This window comes from Eurytemora carolleeae, unplaced genomic scaffold (genome assembly GCF_000591075.1).
Source record: "Eurytemora carolleeae unplaced genomic scaffold, Eaff_2.0 scaffold175, whole genome shotgun sequence".
Lineage (NCBI taxonomy): Eukaryota > Metazoa > Arthropoda > Copepoda > Calanoida > Temoridae > Eurytemora > Eurytemora carolleeae.
The window spans coordinates 191,205-212,421 of NW_019396338.1; the positions used below are offsets into that span (position 1 = coordinate 191,205).

General features: G+C 31.1%; 1 protein-coding gene across 1 annotated transcript in view; it reads right to left on the reverse strand.

Moving 5' to 3' along the window:
- Window positions 1-1,743: 1,743 nt before the first annotated feature.
- The window catches only part of LOC111701232 (gamma-aminobutyric acid receptor alpha-like), a 36,599-nt gene continuing 17,125 nt past the window's right edge, over window positions 1,744-21,217 (reverse strand). Inside the window, exons 15-27 of the mRNA XM_023472420.1 lie at window positions 19,569-19,636; window positions 19,320-19,407; window positions 19,022-19,083; window positions 17,564-17,662; window positions 15,128-15,252; window positions 14,964-15,050; window positions 14,322-14,380; window positions 13,909-13,984; window positions 9,145-9,181; window positions 5,334-5,425; window positions 4,606-4,683; window positions 3,853-3,913; window positions 1,744-2,559 (exon numbers count right to left, since the gene is read on the reverse strand). Of these exons, the coding sequence (XP_023328188.1) occupies window positions 2,500-2,559; window positions 3,853-3,913; window positions 4,606-4,683; window positions 5,334-5,425; window positions 9,145-9,181; window positions 13,909-13,984; window positions 14,322-14,380; window positions 14,964-15,050; window positions 15,128-15,252; window positions 17,564-17,662; window positions 19,022-19,083; window positions 19,320-19,407; window positions 19,569-19,636 (992 nt within the window). The 3' untranslated portion in view covers window positions 1,744-2,499. The remainder of the gene's footprint in view (window positions 2,560-3,852; window positions 3,914-4,605; window positions 4,684-5,333; window positions 5,426-9,144; window positions 9,182-13,908; window positions 13,985-14,321; window positions 14,381-14,963; window positions 15,051-15,127; window positions 15,253-17,563; window positions 17,663-19,021; window positions 19,084-19,319; window positions 19,408-19,568; window positions 19,637-21,217) is intronic.

Here is a 21,217-nt window from a genome sequence, read left to right on the forward strand (position 1 = left end):
TGGTGCCATAAAATTTCTAACGAGCCGATATTTGACTGATGTCAAAGCATAGATTAATTAATCTCAAAGTTATTTTATTTAATCAAACAAAAGAAAAAATTATTTTTAAATTTATTTTTAAAACCGCGTGTTTATTAAAGTGAAAGCTTTAAACTACATTATATTCTTTAAAAATAAGAAAGACAGGACAGGAAAGCAGACCACTGTATTCCAAGTCCATTAGCGCCTGATCCAATCAAGGTTCAGTCATGTGTTTGTTGTCTATTCTGAACCAATAGAAATAGTATGGCTGTAAAATCTATCTTTCTATTTCATTATCCAATCAGAGTTATGAATCCTTTAATCGGCGCTAACAGTAAATGAAAATATTTACTTCTACTGAAACTAAAGTGAGACAAATGGAGAAGGTCAAATTTATGCGATATTACTCCTACGACTTTGTTACCTCATAGCTCCTCTACTTTTAAATTTACGCACAATAATTAGAAAATCATATTTAGCCGTTAACATATTATAAATTCAAACTTTATGTTCATCTCAATATGTTTTTACTAAGAGGAGTAATGAGTAAAAACATAATATCTATTTCTGCAACTGCCTTGTGTTATAATTCGGGACATTTACGTTCGGGATTTAAAGGCTTGAATATTAACTTCAAACTAACTATATTACGTAAAAATCCCGACAAAAATATAATTTCCCAAATTATACACAAGGCAGTTGCTCATATAATTTTATTCGATTTTAAACCGAATAAACTCTTTAATAAAAACTCTAAAATCCGCAAAATTTAGTAAAAATCCAGAATTTGTCAGCCTTAGTTGAACTGGCAAGGAAGATTTTAGATTCACCAATTATCTTCACGGATTCTGAGGCGTTGATACAGATCAAGGAAGGTAGCCGAAAAAATTTTAGATTTTTTTTAGTCTATGTTACCCTGGGATACAACTGGGTTACCTAAAAAAACATCATCTCTTCCGGTCTAGCCGTTTGATCGGCTATTGGGAACATATATACGAATGTCTTGTTTATTATATAGAAGATCATTTTTTTCCAATTTAGGTTTTTAAATCAAAACATCCATATTTAAGGGACTTAATAAAAAAGATTTTGAAATATTTCTATTTTTGATTCTCAAAACTTATGTTTTAAAATATATCAATCTGCTAAAAATAACTGAACTCCAAGATTATTCTTTAACTTTTGAATTTATTAAAAACTTTCCCAATGTTTGATGAATAATATTGAAAGGAAAGAAATTCAAATTACCGAGGACATTTTGAAATTGTTTAAATGTATTTCTTGAAAAGTAATATAAATATGATGTGTGATACCACCAGACCAAAGTAGAAAACAAAATATTTCTAATTTTTTCTTTAGCAAGAACCTTTTTATTCGCCTTAAGCTCAAATTTTCTAATAAATTGTCGAAGTTTAAAATATCCAAGATTTACACAATCAGGTTGCAAAACTATAGGGATTAGAAAATAGAGTTTGTGGCGGGTGTTACATGTTTTTAATGTTTTCCATTCTATTTATGAAATTAAAGTTATATATTTTATTCAAATTTTAACATATTTAAATATATTTGTAAGGTTTCTTAATCAGAAACTTAAAGTTTGATTTAAATAAAAAGTTACTAATTAACTGATGAACGAAAAATTTCATCGTTTTAAAATGTTTTTTGTCAGATAAAAATAATCTCTGTTACAGTGATAACCAGAAAACTCTGAAATAGGAAGACGACTTCATTGCAAGACTTAAGAGTATTTTATAAATAAAAAGTTTTGCAAGGCATTTATAAACTCAAATATTAAGTGCAATGGTTCTGCTTACACTGCAATATTGCTGTCGCATGCTCATTGGACTATTTAACGTCATAACTTGAGTCTAAAAGTCGTCTTAACATTCCAGAGTTTACTGGTTACCACTGTAGATATTAAGGATTTTGACAAAAAAAATCAAATCCTTATTTTTTAAAGATACCTATGAAATAGTATTGTTTGTCATGATTAAAAGCATATCTTCAAAGGATTAGACTTTCAGGTTGTTTGAATAAAATTTAACTGTGATATATACAATTGGAAAACTGTGGGAGTCAAAAAATGACATTTAAGAAATTTTGTTTGATGATGTTAAAAAATATGATTTTGATAATACAGTTTCAGCGCGCGCACGGCAATTCTTTGCATTCAGCCTTAATTATTTTTATCAAACACATTATTCTTTCATCTGAATTCCGAAGAAAAAAAATATGACACAATTTTTTAAAATTTGTTTGGTGTTTTCTAATTCTTTAAAATCATAAAACTTCCAATTTTTGTGCCAAGGAATCTTTATACCAAAATTGCGCGTTAAAAATGTTTTTTTTTGCATTGTTTTAACAAAGAGATGTCTGAATACAAAACCTTTTTTAACATTTTATGATTTTCACTTTACCCTTTTTCTATTTTTTACGAATCTATGAAATGCGTGAAAATATGACTAAAAGTGCGTAAGTTTATGGTTCTCTGATGTTTCCTCGGACTGCGTGATCCCCCCAGTTAAACTGCTCTGTGGCCTGGTAAATCACAGAAACATATATTCAAATAAAGTATTGAAATATACAGATAAATCTGGAAAAACGGAGTAGGAAATGATCCGAACTTAAAAAAGTTGTGCATTTTTGCCCGATGGGATTTTAAAGGTTTTTAAAAAAAGAAAATTCAAAATATAAAATATAAAACAAATTTTAATCAGTTTTTGCCCAATGGGGAATTTTAAAGGTTTAAAAAATTCAAAATATAAAATATAAAAATTTGAATAAGATATCTTAAAAATCAATATTTTCTAGAAAAGTTTCCCTTTTCATTAAAGAAAATATCCCGGATGTTTGAAAATCCTAAAAATAGAAACTTTAAAAGCATTTGGCTCGGTATGGTTATAGAAAGGAAGGGTTTAAAGGCATTCTTGCAGATTTTATCTTTTTCGATTGGTTTCTAGTTTCAGCCTTAACATTTACAAGAAACAGCATTTTCTTCCCCTTCTTGATTCAAGCGGGGTCGGGACAAATTCAAATGTTTATTTCAACTGTATAATTTTTAAGGTCGTCAGAGACGCGTTGGAAAGAAGCTTTTATAAAAACAAAACGAAACGAATAAAAAAAGGTGTTGCCAAAAAAAGAAGGAAAAGTATATAAGCATGATAAGAGATCTTTGTCCTTGTGATTCTCCTAAAATAAAAAATCTGTTTTTTTTCTTGTCCGTACATATCTGAAAATTTGGGAATGGGTAAACTGCTATTTTCAGATATTTTGTTGAGAATTTGAAAAATGTTCATTTTAGATTAAATGGATTGTTCACAAAAATATATCAAGGGGATTATAAGTTTACATCTATTGCTTCATTCTGTAAATGAATTTGGATCAGAATTACTCTCATTTAGGAAAAAAAACGATCACACAACTGCTAATTAGCTACTTTCTTAATTAACTTTAAAAAACATAGAGAAGAAATGAAAATAGAATTATGGCTTAACCCATGTATATTTTCGCAATCACTCCCTTTTTCTTTCGAAATTATTTGCTTGGAATTTGTTATCTTACTAAAAATGAGATTGAACTTGGTTTGAGACTGGTTGGATAGGGGAGGAGGGGGGATTTGGGATGGAGGAGGGTTGGGAATGGGTATAAGGAAATGATATTGGGGATGGCGGGGATTGATTTTCTTTTGTGAAATTTATAAATTAAAAAAAAACAGCCAAAATTAGAAATTTGAAAATATGTACACATAAATATTCTTATTTGAAAAAAATGTAAGAATAATGAGAGATGAGGTAGAAAATATAAAATGGTTAAATTATACACTGTAATTTCCTTGAAATAGTGAGTCCAGTAGATCACGTTATATAGAACGAAAGTCATCGGAAATAGTATCCTAAAATATACTAATTTATTTTAATAGTATCCTAAAATATACTAATTTATTTTATTGCCTTTTAAAAAAAAATCCTCAACAAAATTTGAAAAGATATTTTTTTTGATTTTATGTTAATTTTAAAAAATTACGGTCTACGGCAATATTATCTATTTTATTAACCTGGCAATATTATTTATTTAGTAGCCATGGCCAAGTTATCTATTTTTTTAACCTGGCAACATTATCTCTTTTTTTACCAGGCAATATTATCTAATTTAGTAGCCTATCAAAGTTATCTTTCTTTGTAACCTGGGAACATTATCTTTTTTTTAACCAGGCAATATTATCCATTTTGGTAGCCTGGCAATATTATCTATTAATTTAACCAGGCAATATCATCTGTTAAAGTAGCCTGGCAATATTATCTGTTAATTAATTCTACCTAGCAACATTTCTTTTTAAACAGGCAATATTATATATTTATGCAACACGACAATATTCGTGATTCTTGGCAATGTTATCTTTTTTCTAACCTGGCAAAATTTTTTGGTAACCTGGCAATATTATCTGTTAATGTTACTTGGCCATATTGTCTATATTTTCAACCTGGCAAGATTATCTATTTTGGTAACCTAGTAATACTATTTATTTTTGTATCCTGGCAATATTATCTATTTGGGTAATCTGGACATACTATTTATTTTTGTAACCTGGCAATATTATCTATTTTTGACACAGAATTAATAGTTCCTGCAGCCCTGGATCCAGCGGACTTTTCTCTTTCTCTTCTAAAATAAAATGTTGGTGATATTAACAACACATAACCATTTAAATGCTGTACAGTGTATTTTGGTACTTTATTCTGTACTGCACAGGGCTATGTACTTTACCTGGAATCGATATTATGTACTCTGTACCTCTGTAACTGTACTCAATATTGTGTACAATGTACCTGTACTCTATATTGTGCACTTTGTAGCTGTACTCTATATTCTGTACTCTATACTTCACTTGTACTCAATATTGTGTACTCTCTACTGTACCTGCACAACATTTTGTGTACTCTGTCCTGTACTTGTACTTTATATTGTGTACTATGTACTGTACATGTAGACTTTATTGTGTACACTGTACCTGTATTCTATAATGTGTACTCTGTACTTTACCAGTTATCTATATTGTGTGCTCTGTACTGGACATTTACTCTGTACTCTACCTTTATTTTATATTGTGCACTTTTTACTGTGACTGCACTCTATATTATGTACTCTGTACTGTACCTGTACTTTATATTGTGTACCATGTACCCTGTACCAGTACTCTATATTGTGTACTCCGTACTCTACCTGTTCTCTGTATTCTACCTGTACTTTGTACTCTACCTGTACTCTGTACCAGTAATCTACATTGTGTACTCTGCCTTTACTCTGTACTCTACCTGTACTCTATATTAGCTGCAAGACAGAACATAAATTGTCTGAGTAAGGAAATAGATTTCTCTGTCTGGGTTTGAACAGCTTTAACAGTGGACTGAAAAATAATAAAGTTGAGACAACTACAAGTTTTCCCAAACAAAGTTAGTTTCCGGAAATCATTATTCATTGTTCACAATTTTTTTCCCACCAATTCTATAAAACAACGTTAACCCAAATTTTCTTTTTCACTCACCCTTGGTGATAAAATGTATTTTATTGACAAAAAGAAACGAAACCAAACGAATTTAGAAACTGAGTCTTTGCCGCAGACTCAAATAATAACGTTTGAAATATTAAAGATTTTTTCTGTAAGCTAAAAATAGTAAAACAATATTACATTTCAATGGAGTCAACTTTGTTTTGAGGCATTAAACTTCTTCCAGTAATCCTTTTTCCCCACATCTTTACTTAAAGGGAGAATATACGTTGGAATTGAGTCTTTGCCGCAAACTCTGATTTTCTAATCACTATATCTTTGGAGCCAAATGTTACAGACCTGAGATATTTCAAACTATGAGTTCTGTTGAATCAAATCATGTTTTGTAAATTTCTTGGTATTCTTTTCCTTTAAAGTATAAAGACTTCTTTTCTAAACTTTAGCACAATTCATCATTCGCTCATCCTGACACCAAACATTCAGGATAAGGTTTATTTAAAAGAACATTAAGCATTCAATATCCGAAACTGCAAATATTCTCTTATCTTCAGGGGACTGTTTTCTTTCGAGATTTTTTGATTTTCCAATTCCTATATCTTTGCAATCCGATGTTGTTGACATTTCAAATTCTGGATGATTAAACAGAGGTTAAAACCAACAGGATGCAAAGCTGTAGGAAAAGAACTGAACCAAAACAAAATGTCTTCTAGCATTATTTATTTAAATTTGATTTGATAAGAAATATTTGTTCTATGTGAGACCGAATAGATTAGAAGTGCCTACCGCCGGATCAAATTTTAATCACTGATTAAAATCCTTCCTGAATATTTAACTTTGAATCGTTGGTTTAAATTTGAACCGAAAGTAGGAGGTTCATCGACGCAGCTAAAATTTGGTTTTCTGAGATATAATAAAAAGTTTTAATCAATATAAAAACTTCTTCCTAACTCAAGAGAATCAATACTTGTTGGGTTTCTTCTATTCTATGGAAGCCAGACAAAACCAACCCAACCAGGTTTACTAATTAAAGGATGGATAGGGGAGGGATTGGTTTCCCTTTTATACTCATTAAACTTAAACATTTTGCAATCTAGGATGGTAGTATCACTCTTTGATATTTCAAACTTTATTGATCGAGTAACTTTCTTTGGTTTGAAATATTAAAAGTCTCCATCAGGTTGCAAACAGTTCATGATTAAACGTTTTGGAAAGAAAAACAAAGCTAGGTGCATGTTGCAAGACAAATTTTTTTTTATTGAAATGTTGTTGAAATTACTTCTAATTGTTTACTAACCAGGGCGAAATGGGTCAGGCTTTTCAATTTTAATTTAATTGCGTTTTCGTCTTAAAGGGATTGACTTCTTGCCATAAACTTTGATTTTCTAATCCCTATATCTTTGGATTCCAACGTCGTAAACCTTTGAAATTTCAAACTATGACTTTTGTTAAGCTCAAAAAATATAAGTTTGAAATATCAAAGGTTTACGACATTGGGTTCCAAAGATATTGGGATTCGAAAATCAGAGTTTGTGGCAAAGAGTCAATTCCTTTTACAATTTATAAAGTTAAGAATAGCTGACAAAAAGTAAAGAAAAAAAGGCTAAAAATAAATGTTTAATTAGTCACATTGTAATCAAAAGTGGTTGGGACAAGAACTGAACTTTTAAATCAGCGTGCATTTATCTTTTCCATAAAATACGTCTAGATCAAATAAAAAAGAAATTTTAAAAGAATTGATTCGGTTAAAATTAGCTGGATAAATATAGATTAGGTCTTCGTGAATTGTTATTTCAGTTTTCTATTGGAAAAGCTCCTGATCCCCTACTATGGAGAAATATATATCGGAAATTGGGTTGTCAACATACTAGCGGATACTTGTACTTAGATACAACCATTAAAGAGACTGTACGACAAATTAAAGAAAATTTCACGTTGGATTGAAATCTTACATGTTTTGGATCATATTTTACTCCATGTGCAATTTCAAATTTTCATGAACTTTGAAGATTGCATATGAAATTGTTACCGAAATGGAATCTGGTTAAACACATTTAAGGATTTAGTTAAAAGGATTAGACAAACTTTAATTAAGGGTGAAGGTCTGAACTAAGGAGTATTGAATATACTGGAGAAAGAATCGAGCCGCCCCGCCCTATCATATACATGCTTTGCAGACGGGACTTCTTTTGTAAAAATGTTTTTAAGGTCGTCCTTTAATTTTTAAATGTGGCTTTTTACTATACCATATCAAATAGAACAAATTTTTTATATAATGAATATATGTTTGTATTGCCAATGTGTTTGTATAACAAACAAGTTTTTGTTTGTTGTTATTCAGTCTACTTTTTTCCCTGTTTAATGTATACAATAACCTGTTCTAAATTAGTGTATGTGGTATCTTTACAGCAGACAAATATTTCTTTTTCAAATAGAGTACCATCTTTAAAACATACATTATCATATGATAGGTCGGGCTGGGTCGATTACTTCTCCTGTATATTCCATACTCCTTGGTCTCAGCTTTACTTTGACAATTATTAAAATACTAAATTTTAGCATGCATGTTTAGAAATATGGAAAAAATCGACTACTCCAATGACTTTTAATATTTGATATTGATTTTTTAAAATATTTTTCTTGTATAAATGTTGCTTCTAATTTAGCTAGTGTATTTGATTTTTTGCTTGTTCACAAAGGATTTGAAACTTTGGATGACATATAGTTACCTTTAGTCAAGGTACCAATGCAAGGAAAGTTATTTCACAGTATACGCATTTTTGTACTGCAGTGTACTGTCTTTGGGCGAAAAAGTAAACACAAGACGGATGTCACAGCCTGACATGGAATCCATTTTCACAAAAATAATCTATGAAATATTCTGGTCATAGGAAACTATCATGTGAATTTTCAAAATTATCGAAATTAAATGCTTTTAACCTCCTCGGATACTGAACGAACACTGATGCATCTATTTTTGTTTACAAAATCCGCCCAGAGAGAACTGGTTCCAATATGTACGCAGAGAATACGCAACCGCAATTAACTTTCCTTGCATTATAACCTTGCCCTTAGTTAAACATTAAAGTGAAAACAACTTTGTCAAGGAGCAAGCTAATATCGCTTAGTAATTAATTGCAAAATATTTTATTCAGATTTAACAGTAATAAAAAATTACACAATTATATTAAATAATTCTTTGTTTAATAGTTTCAAGTTTTCTAATTTTGAAAAGAGTTTCTCAAAGACATTATCTTTGTCCATCTAGTATAAGAAGAAAGTAAAGTTTGTAAACGAAAATATTCTTAACTTTCAGTCTTAAATATATGTAGCCTCTTTCAGACATTATCTATCTATCTATCTATCTATCTATCTATCTATCTATCTATCTATCTATCTATCTATCTATCTATCTATCTATCTATCTATCTATCTATCTATCTAAATAAAAAAATAATAAAATTATTAGTTGATTGGTATGGTTTATTTTTTACATCCGATGTTTCCAAAAATATTTTAACCTTCATCTTGTAATTTTAAATTTTAAATCCGTTAAGTGAGCCACAAAAAATGTACAATAATGTTTTGGTTTGACCGTGGAAAAATTTTATTTAAGTTACCTTTATACTTTCTCTAGAGCCACCATCTTCGATAATGCTATAACAAAGTATATGTTAGTTAAAAATGGTGAAATTCTGGCGAAAACCTTCAGAAAAATTGTTAGATAAAATCTTCCAAACAGACCTATGTCAAATCGAAATCTGTTTACTGGCTCTAAGAACCATTTATATAAACTTAAAACGTAATAGTATCAAACAAATAAAAAAAATGTTTTAAAAATGTGTTTCAATTTACATAAAATTTTTTTAAGATTATGAAATTCCCGGTTTAAGGTTTAATTAAATTCATATTGAGCATCTTTTAACCAAAAATAAAGGGAAACAGCGAAACATTTAATATACAATAGTTATCAAAGAAAAAAATCTTAGGTTGTCATCAAAGTCTCATGCTTGGTGGAGATCCCTGTATAAATGAACTAATTATATCTTGAGTACACTTGATATAACCAGTAATTACTTGTTCACCAAGGTTGTAATCTCTAAACCCCTTGACCGATTTGTCTCAAACTTTGGTTGGTGAGCCTGGGAGAACCACAGAAATGATGTTAGCTTAAGTTTGAGATTCTAAGTTGATTGGCTCCAGTTTTATAGGAAAAAATAGCTAAAATCATAATTTACGACCAAGCGCTAGTAACCTAGGCAATGCTGGGTTCTCGAGCTAGTTATCTACTAAACAAAGAAACCCAGGGTTATAGCAAAATGTGTTCATACTATTATACGAACTTAACTAGCATCTAGAGAACAACTTTAAGAGTTTAAATGAAATTTAGCCTGTTGATTTAAACAAAAAATTAGTCGTTTTGACATTTTTAGCTAATTTGAAATCAAGGGTAAAGTAAAAAAGAGTTAAATTGTTCCGTACACACTAATTTAAATTTTCAGAGACGTATGAAGAGGGGGGGGAAGGGGGAAGGCCTAAAAAATTCGCTAAGCCCCGCTTGAAAAATATGCATGCCCCCCCCCGGACCAATTCCTTTAAAAAGGTAAAAAATCCTTTTCAATTAGATTTCATTAAAAACATGAACTGCAAATCTTTTTTGCTAATATAAATATTAATTGTAATTGTAATAAAATGCCTAGAAAAGAAAGAAGTTAATATTAAGAATTTGCTTGTATTTTAGCTTGTAAAAATTATCCTTCATATCATTATTTTAATAGTTATTACCAACCATGGTCGAATGCAGACAAAGATAATAATAATAAGAAAAAATATATTCTTAGAAGAAAAAGATTGTTTTGTATGTTGGCCTATTTTTTTGCCGAAAATAGATAATTGAGCATAAAACAACTATTATGTAAATATATGAACATATATTGAAATATATCTCAACCATTTATATATTTTCAGGCAATAAAAATTATACATTTAGGCCTCGGCCTTAACAATAAACTTTAGTTTAGTTTAGTTTAGTTTAGTTTAGTTTAGTTTAGTTTAGTTTAGTTTAGTTAAGTTTAGTTTAGTTTAGTTTAGTTTAGTTTAGTTTAGTTTAGTTTAGTTTAGTTTAGTTTAGTTTAGTTTAGTTTGGTTTAATTAGTTAGGATAATTTAGTTTAGTTTAGTTTTGTTTAATTAGTTAGGATAGTTTAGTTTAGTTTACTTTAGTTTAGTTTAGTTTAGTCTACTTTAGTTTAGTTTAGTTTAGTCTAGTTTAGTTTAGTTTAGTTTAGCTTAGTTTAGTTTAGTTTGGTTTAGTTTTGTTTAGTTTAGTTTAGTTTAGTTTAGTTTAGTTTATTTTAGTTTAGTTTAGTTTAGTTTAGCTTAGTTTAGTTTAGTTTAGTTTAGTTTAGTTTAGTTTAGTTAAAAGGACCAGTATTCGTAAATTTCAAATGACATGTATCCAAATCACAACGGTACAATTAAAAATTTCCCATGAGCACAAATATGTTTCTGTCTGAAAATTAAGAATACTCAAATGCCTTTTTTTCTTTAAAAATGTCTTTTGGATTTTTTTCCCGGTGGATTTTAACACTTTATGAGAAAAACGACGATATCTTCTTAAATATGGTTTAGAGAAATGTAGAAAGGGTACAGTTGTTAATCGGACATTAGGATCTCTAACATGGTGGTCACAGTCCCTTTAAGAAACTAAATGTTCAATGAAGAACACAGCACTTGAAGTTCTGTATACAGTCCATCTAAGAAACTAAATGCTAAATTAAGAACACAGCACTTGAAGTTCTGTATACAGTCCATCTAAAAAATTAAATGTTAAATGAAGAACACAGCACTTGAAGTTCTGTATAAAGACCATCTAAGAAACTAAATGTTAAATGAAGAACACAGCTCTTGAAATTCTGTATACAGTCCATCTAAGAAACTAAATGTTAAATGAAGAACACAGCACTTGAAGTTCTGTATACAGACCATCTAAGAAACTAAATGTTAAATGAAGAACACAGCACTTGAAGTTCTGTATACAGTCCATCTAAGAAACTAAATGCTAAATTAAGAACACAGCACTTGAAGTTCTGTATACAGACCATCTAAGAAATTAAATGTTAAATGAAGAACACAGCACTTGAAGTTCTATATACAGTCTCTTTAAGAAGCTAAATGTTAAATGAAGAACACTGCACTTTGTTTAGAACAACAATAAAACCCATTGTTTTATGTTGTGTTCAAGTATTGCTCCTGCCTAATGACCTTTTTCTTAAGGCCCATTCTCTTTATATATATTTATATACTACCTAACCATTATATAAAGATAATTGTTTTGTTGGCCGGAGGGGGGGGGGGGTACACATTAAAATCACCTAACCCCCTGGATGAAAGAGGATTTTCTGGGGATTTTCTATGAATGATTACGAATGTTCAAAAAGAGTCTTACATGCCTATTTCAAATGATCAATCATATTTTGGCACTATTCTTTAGTTCAGTAAATTCAAATATTATGTATAGAAAAATACTATACGTGGTCGACATATTGCATATGTTGTACGTTTATAAGTAGATAATGATTGATTGTCATATTTGTTTACTTGTTTGTATTTGATATATGAAAAATAAACGGTTAAGCTGATTGGACCTAACTTTTCTGAAGGCTGGTAACACATTTTCCTCTTTAAAAGATTTAATATATTTTGGAAATCCACGCCAAGAAAGATTTTTACAAAACGTATCTTTTTATAATGTACGAAACAAAGGGTTTAAATGGTGGGATAATGTTCAGAGGATTATAGGTATTTTCCCAAAGCCATTTTCCCAACAGGCGACTTCCTAAGTGATAATTTCCCAAATAGCAACTTGCTATATGTGCAATTACCCATGCGGCAACTTGCCAAAGTTTAGGATAGGCCAACGAGGTTATAGAATATAGAGTGATTATGTACCCGCTAATCCTTTAATTATTGTACAGGCCATGTACTTCACTTTAAAGATCAATCTGTATATTGCATTACTCCTGGGTGATTTCTGAAAATATTTATTTTCACTTCAGCGGAAAATAGGGTTTCAATCAAAAACACTTTATAAAGCTGTAGTCATGATATTAACTTTTCCGTTAAATAGAGAGGGATGTACGATTCACAGTGGTACCCTTAAAGCTCTGTATGATTACGAAGGCACGAAATAATTTTGAAAGTAGATTATTTTAATCCTGATTTTTCTCGAAAATGACTAGTGGGCCGATCGCTGCGGTTAGAACAGGCTAGGGGCCGAGTGCTGTCTTTAGGGCAGACTTGGGAAGTTGCTGCTTGGGAAATTGAACGGTTGGGAAGTTGTCACTTGGGAAAATCCTTTGGGAAAGTACCTAACATCTGTTCAGAGCACATTCAATAAGAAACCATCAATTTTTCCAACAACCTTAAACTTCACCATTTATATACGTAGATCTTTGTGTGGATAAATTTTAATAATATATTGAATATACATACTAGCCTTAGAGGGCGCTTCGCGCCCATCTTCTAAATTAATTGTGAACATGTTCTCTTTCACAAAAAATTTCGCGGATTTTCAAAATTTTAAAAAATTTAATGACGATCGAATTTTGATGGAGACAAATATTTAAAATTTTAATCATTCATAAACTTTCCCTGGGGTCCCTAGATGTCCCACAAAAAAATTGGGCCCGATCGGTTCAGCCGTTTTGATGTTTATTGGATACAAACAAACAGACAGACAAACAAACAAACAGACAGACAAGCCAAATTTATATATAGATATATATCATATAAAATATACACTCACATTCACATCAACTTTAGCATAAATATGATTAAGGTTTTGTTTATTATTTTAATTTGTCCACACTAATTCAGCATATATTCGTAGATATTGAAAGATCTAATATTGGATCCGACAAAGTTCGAAGCAAACTTTTGAGAAGAAAAAAGTTTTGTTGATTTTTCCATGATGTTTTGCGCATATATTATATATTATATATTATATTGTATATATATATACACTCTTCAATTATATAAAATACTAGCTTGGGAACCCGGTGCTACAACCCAGATTACTCATAGTTACTCCCACCGTTTACCCACACTTGGACGATTTCACCAGGAAACTAAATTTGCGCTATAGAAGTCGACCCACTCAACTCAAACCCAGACTAAGAACATTCCCGGGGTTCTCTGGAGTTCCCCAATCAAAATTTGAGGCAAATCTGTCAAGGGGTTCCTGAGTTATGATCAGACAGAACAACAGAGATTACTACTTTATTATATGATACACGATATAAATACAACTCAACGAGTTTCCAAATTCAAGAATTGTTTTTGGTGCCGAGCACCCTGATTGTGAATTAATAAATGACTATCGACCTGTGTTCCCTACAGACAGAATTTTCATGCCCCCTGCTTCCATTCTGCTTTCTATATTCAGACATCTGACAGTTCCCTGCCAAAATAGTAAAAATAAAAATTATAAAAGAAAATGTTTTTGTAATAAATATCGTAATATTAATTAAGATTACATGAATAATTATATTGATAATAATGATAATACTATACATTTAGTAATGGAATTAACGCCAAAGATATTGGTTAAATAATACATATCTTTATAATAATGACTAACAATCTACAATTATAACAATATCAATGAAAGTAAGATTAAGATTAAATAACTGTTAATGATAGAATATGTCTAGTTATCAAAGATATTAATTGTTCTTTTTAAAAATAGTTAGAATTGATGATGAAAAAATGAATAAAACTGATGATAATCATAATACCTGAATGGACAGTTTTTCTATAATTTCCGAACTGGTTTGCTAGACTCGCAGTACTCTCACTGAAGTAAAATTTACTATTCTCAGATTTTCTCGTTTCAAGATTTTTTTTATCTCAGACACCCTTTCAAGAAGCTTGTTTGTTAAATGGTACTGAAATTAGAATAATTTCTTTCCCCAACGTTGTATTGGTGGAATTGGTGTGAAGATAGAATGGTTTTCTTCTATTTTTATAATGCTTAGATCTTATACCTGATATTTATTTTTTCACAATTATGTGTATTTAACAAAACTATATTTCATTTAGAAATTCCTTTCATTTTCTCGTACAAATACAAATTCTAAACGTTGATGTAACTCAATTGTAGACATAATAACGAATTAGAAACAAAAAATACAATGTTAAAAATGTGTTTTTTATTTTTAATATTGTCTAAATGCCTTGAGCTGAAAACTTTAGAGTAGTGGTTATTGAGATCAATACTTGATCTCCTTTTTTTCTTAATCTCCAGATCAAATAATGCTTGTTCTCCTCTTGTTATTAATCTTCAGATTAAGTAACCGATCGGTATTAAGGATATAAGGATAAGTTCCCAGCTAGGGCCATTTTCTATCAAAAGAGAATAAAATGTGAGGAATAAATACCTAGTGCTACCGTTGAGTCCGTACAATGAATTGTATGTTGTTATACAGTTGGAGGAGCTTGATGTCCCGCCAGGGTTAGAAGCCCATCTAAACCAAGTTTTAATATTTAGAAGGTGTATCTTTCAGAAGTTTTAGAAAGTCTTCAAACTTTTTTTGATTTTGACCTTTGTGAATGATGCGGAACTTGATCCCAGTCCTCTCCATCCTCCCAGTCCTCGTCATCAACTAGTTCCTCTTCAACTACAACTTCATCATCATCATCAGCAAACATAGCTTCTCCACTTCCAACCTGAGAAGTACAGATCGTCCCATATCATATTAGATTAGCTCCAATCTTTGACGACAATTTACATAATACTCGAAAAATCAAGCATTTTCTGCCAAAAAATTTTTGTTATCCTCATTGAATTTTTTAATATGATTCATTCTTCTTAATTTTTCTGATTTGTCCCCCCCACATCGTAATTTAGACCCATTGACGTGGTCTAATTTGATGTGGGACACCCTGTAGTTAAGCTACGTACAAATAGTTAAACTACTTTTCTAGTGCGAGAGTTCATGAGAGAAGTAGTTTAACTAGATCTTGGTAGAGTTCAACTACTTATCTAGTGTGTGAGTACATGATAGAAGTAGTTTAAATAGATCTTGGTAGAGTTCAACTACTTATCTAGTGTGTGAGTGTATGAGAGAAGTAGTTTAACTAGATCTTGGGAGAGTTCAACTACTTATCTAGTGTGTCAGTTGAGCTAGGTACAAATAGTTCAACTACTTATCTAGTGTGTGAGTGCATGAGGAAAGTAGTTTAAATAGATCTTGGTAGGGTTCAACTACTTATCTAGTGTGTGGGTGTATGAGAGAAGTAGTTTAAATAGATCTTGGTAGAGTTCAACTACTTATCTAGTGTGTGAGTGTATGAGGGAAGTAGTTTAACTAGATCTTCCTAGAGTTCAACTACTTATCTAGTGTGTGAGTGCATGAGACAAGTAGTTTAACGAGATCTTCCCAGAGTTCAACTACTTATCTAGTGTGTGAAGTAGTTTAACTAGATCTTCCTAGAGTTCAACTACTTATCTAGTGTGTGAGTGCATGAGACAAGTAGTTTAACGAGATCTTCCCAGAGTTCAACTACTTATCTAGTGTGTGAGTGCGTGAGAGAAGTAGTTTAACTAGATCTTGTTAGAGTTCAACTACTTATCTAGTGTGTGAGTGCATGAGAGAAGTAGTTTAACTAGATATTGGTAGAGTTCAACTACTTATCTAGTGTGTGAGTTCATGAGAGAAGTAGTTTAACTAGATCTTGGTAGGGTTGAACTACTTATCTAGTGTTTGAGTGCATGAGAGAAGTTTAACTAGATTTTCCTAGAGTTCAACTACTTATTTAGTGTGTGAGTGCGTGAGAGAAGTAGTTTAACTAGATCTTGGTAGGGTTCAACTACTTATCTAGTGTGTGAGTGCATGAGAGAAGTTTAACTAGATCTTCCTAGAGTTCAACTTCTTATCTAGTGTGTGAGTGCATGAGAGAAGTAGTTTAACTAGATCTTTAATTAAATCCGACCTTTCATTTAGTACTTTACAGCTATTGCAGAAACACATATAAACTAAGATTCTGAGGTAAGAATCGATTAGAACATTTGCTAAATATCCCTTCAAAACTGAAAATAGAAACAAGCAGTTTAAAGCAAAGACATCTTTGTATCCATGAGAGTGAAAAATAAAGGTAAGTTGACACGGTAAAATTAAAATACAAGGTCTAGCGACACTAAAAAGTCGACCCTGTCTCAATAGCTGAGGCATAATTTCAATAGCTGTTCAATTGGTGGGATTAGCTCATTATAAAACTATAGATCAAACACACTTGGCTGTCCCACTTAACATGACAGGACAGTTTAGAAACAACTAGAAGATCGAGCTTTGATCTTCGAAATAATTTGCAGCATTTATTCGTCAACCTAAGTTTGAAAGTGCTATTCATATTGTATTATCAGAGAAATAAAGAAAATAGCCCGGCTTTATCACCCCGGACCCTTTCTTCGTCCCGGACTAACCAGAGTGAGAGGCGTTCGGTTTCTTCTATATAAAAGTCATATGCGTTTTGGTCTATAATTAAAAAATGTTTAAACTTACGGATTTGTGTGTTTAATACTTTTCATTCAAAAATATGTCGGCAAAATATTATATCAGAAAAAAGGCAACACAATTTTCTTTGATAGGTCAAATTGTGATTAAAAGTCACAGCTTTCTGGAATACTAATAAAACCGTTAAATCCACGCGTTATATTCATTTAATGAAACCAAATTACTGTTTAAATCTGATAAAACTCTCGAGTTAAATTTGAGAACACAAAATGGTAGACCATATTTTGGAAATGCTAGAAATACCCTTATATCTTGTAATTATTGTAAAATACTTGTAAAATTCGGTTGACGAATAATGCTGCAAATAGTCCCAAAGAACAAAAACGACCTTTAATTCCATTATCAACTGTTATGTTTAAGGGGCACCCTGAATATTCAATATTTATATTATTGAGAAGAAAAGAATAGGGGTTAAGGGATTGGTTGTTTACAAATCATGATATATCGATGATGTTATTGCATACCTTTGTGAAGTAGTGAACCCCAGCAAATTCCAATAGAGTGGCCATACAGTAGCCAAAACTACAGATTATAAACCAGTCCAGAGCAGTAGCATAATGGACCTAGATACGCGAGTATACAGTAGCCAAAACTACTGATTATAAACCTGTCCAGAGCAGTAGCATAGTGGACCTAGATATACGAGTATACACTATACAGTAGCCAAAACTACTGATTATAAACCAGTCCAGAGCAGTAGCATAATGGACCTAGTGTAACAGTGGGCGAGTTTTGTTGATCTTTTACGATCAGCAATTCAAGGATTTTTTGGATCGCTGAGATCATAGCTACCAAGGGGAATCATGCCCCCTTCCCCCCCCCCATTCTTTAACCCTACGGTTGGACTTTAGAGTCCTATTTTGAATCCTAACGGATTTATTTGAGTTTGCATTTGGATTCTATAAATAACCCAAGCGACGCCGAATTTTCCGTTATCTTGAAGACCCAAGCATTGGGGAGGGGGCGGAACAACCCCGGGGTAGCTAGGGTTAAATGCGATCCTAGGATAAAGCAAAATCGAAGGAGGAGAGTTAGTTGATCGTCAGCTCCCTTAAACTGAGGTTCCCTTGAAGAATTCCCCTATTTGATGAAACTGATTTGATTCATAATATTTAGTTTGTATAAGTATCGTTCGATTTGAAGTTTGTATTTTTGTGTCTTTTGTATATAAATATATTGTAAGAAAAACCGACTCGTTGAATATTTGAGAAACTCAGTGCATTGCTTTATTGATTTTTATTCATATACAATACTAGATACACGAGTATACACTATACAGTATACAGTATCCAAAACTACAGATTATAAACCAGTTCAGAGCAGTAGCATAATGGACCTAGATATACGACTATACAGTAGCAAAAACTACAGATTATAAACCAGTCCAGAGCAGTAGCATAATGGACCTAGATATACGAGTATACAGTAGCCAAAACTACAGATTATAAACCAGTCCAAAGCAGTAGCATTATGGACCTAGATACACGAGTATACAGTAGCCAAAACTACAGATTATAAACCAGTCCAGAGCAGTAGCATAATGGACTTAGATATACGAGTATACAGTAGCCAAAACTACAGATTATAAACCAATCCAGAGCAGTAGGATAATGGACCTAGATATACGATTATACAGTAGCAAAGTGAACCTAGATATACGAGTATACAGTAGCATAGTGAACCTATATGAGAAAGTACATTGTAGGGTATAGAGGGGGGGGGGGGTAATAAAAGTCAAAATGTAACGCTTTAAAGGAGAAAATAAAAATGAAGATAAATTAAACAACAGTATTTTCTTTTATTCTTTTCAAATTGTGAAAAGTTACGAAAAACTTGCTATTTTAACGGTTTTAAACAAATAACAGATAAAGCACACTGCACGGGATATTTTCATTTAAAAAAAATTATTATGTAAAATTAACCTTTGGAAGATCAGTTCTACTGTCCAGAGCAATCGCTGATAGGGTCAACACAGCTGTTATTCCTAGAGTTCAAATAAATATCAAAATGAATCACAAACACAGAAAAAACTTTTGATCAGATATTTATTATTTTTATTTTTTTACATCCGATAAGCTAAAAACTGTGATTGTTGAAGTATTTCGTCAGAAAAGATTTGTTTTTGAAAGTGAAAGAAAAATAACAAAATCAATTAATTATTATTCTAAAATCGGTGGAAAAAAAGATTATATAAAAAAGAATATAACTGATAAAATTTACCTAAAGTAACTCTATCAGAGGTAGCTTCTCTATTTAACCAGAATCCAACCCAGCTCAGTATAACGATTAGAGTACACGGTACATACACCTGATTAGTACAACAATTAGAGTACACGGTACATACACCTGATTAGTATAACAATTAGAGTAAACGGTACATACACCTGATTATTACAACAATTAGAGTACACGGTACATTCACCTAATGAGTACAAATATAAAGTACACGGTACATATAATATGATATACCTGTATAAGGAAGTATCCCGTATGTCTCTGTAATAAGAAAACTACTTGCAGTACGGAATATGTTCCAACTGAAACAAAATTACAAATATATAAAAAATTTCTTTGTTATTTTCTTCATTATTTTTTTATTATTTTTAGCTAACTGTTTTTATGCCAAACCCAATGGAGTAGACCTTTGATATTTTAAATAAGAATTCTGTTAGATCAAATAGTTTGAAATATTAAAGGGTTTCACCATCAGGTTGGAAAGATATTGGGATTACAAAATTTAAGTTTGTAACAAAGACTCGGTTTCTTTAGAAAATAAGATGATCAATTATTATTATTTACATTTTAATATTCTATGATATGTTTTGTCTACATACGTTACTTGTTAATAATCTCTAAAGAAACAATGAAATGCTTCCTGAATCCTGGGGAAGATTACTGGCTTTACGATTCCAGGCTGAATCCCAGTATTTCTACTAAATTCAAACAATTCTCATTTTCTAGAATCTAATTTTTTAAGTTGTTCTTAGAACCTTCAGACTTCAGTGTTAGCTATTTACTACACAATTTATAAAAATTATAAATATTAAAAAATACATTTACATAGATTTTACATAAAAATTATTAATATTGGTATAGTTGTGAAGAATATCCCTGGGTATATGTTGACTAAACATAAACTAAGTATGTATTAGTTGCACTGCAGACCTTAAATCCGGATTAAAGGTTTTATATATATAATTACAGCGTTTCCCAAAAAAATGATATGCGAGAAATGACATTAAGTATAATCTTGATTTTTGACACAATAGTTATATATAATACCTTTTGCCTTGGTGTTTTCAAGCCCAATGCCTTTGTTTTTTTAGACATAAGATATTTAGAAAATTCGCTATAGAAAATTCAAGACTAAATTAACAAATTATTGTTTACATTTGAGGTGTATATTATTCATACATTTACAGAATAATATTTATCGATCTTATGCAGATGTTCCTCGAAACATGTAAATTGTAAATTTTTCGCAAACAATTTGTATTAATTATCTTTTATGCACACCAAGGTAATTTTTGATGAAAGTTATTTTTTAGGGAATCCTTAATTCTTGATGAACAGCCTTAGTAATGAAAACTAAAAATGGAGAAATTTCTCATGATTTTTCAAGTAATATTACTGGCAGTTGGCATAACGTCCATATTTAAGGTAAAGAAAATAATAACGTACGTTTACACAATTGTGGTGTTGGGGGGACTGTTTGTAATGAGTATATTATGGACCATAACAAAACCACTCTACATTGGGGGGAAAGGGTTAAACGATCCATTTAAAGGTAAAAACAGCAGTTCCTCACTCCTGGCCCTGGCTGGTTCGTCTCCGCTCAAGCTTTCCTATTCTATCCCCAGCAATACAGCATTCAGTCAGCTGTTGTGGGTCACTCATATCGCCATCTTTAGTACTCACAGCTGCTCATTGTATCGCATTAGGTTAGCATTAATAAACTTTAATTCTTTTACACAATATATAGGGCTGAGCATTTTTTGTAAAAGACCGGGAGCGGGAGTTTGTTAATGACCGGCAATTTTCTTGTTACAAAGAGTAACTTTACAAACCAAAAATTATTTTTGGAACGTTCAATTCTAATTTGATTTCCAAAATTAAAT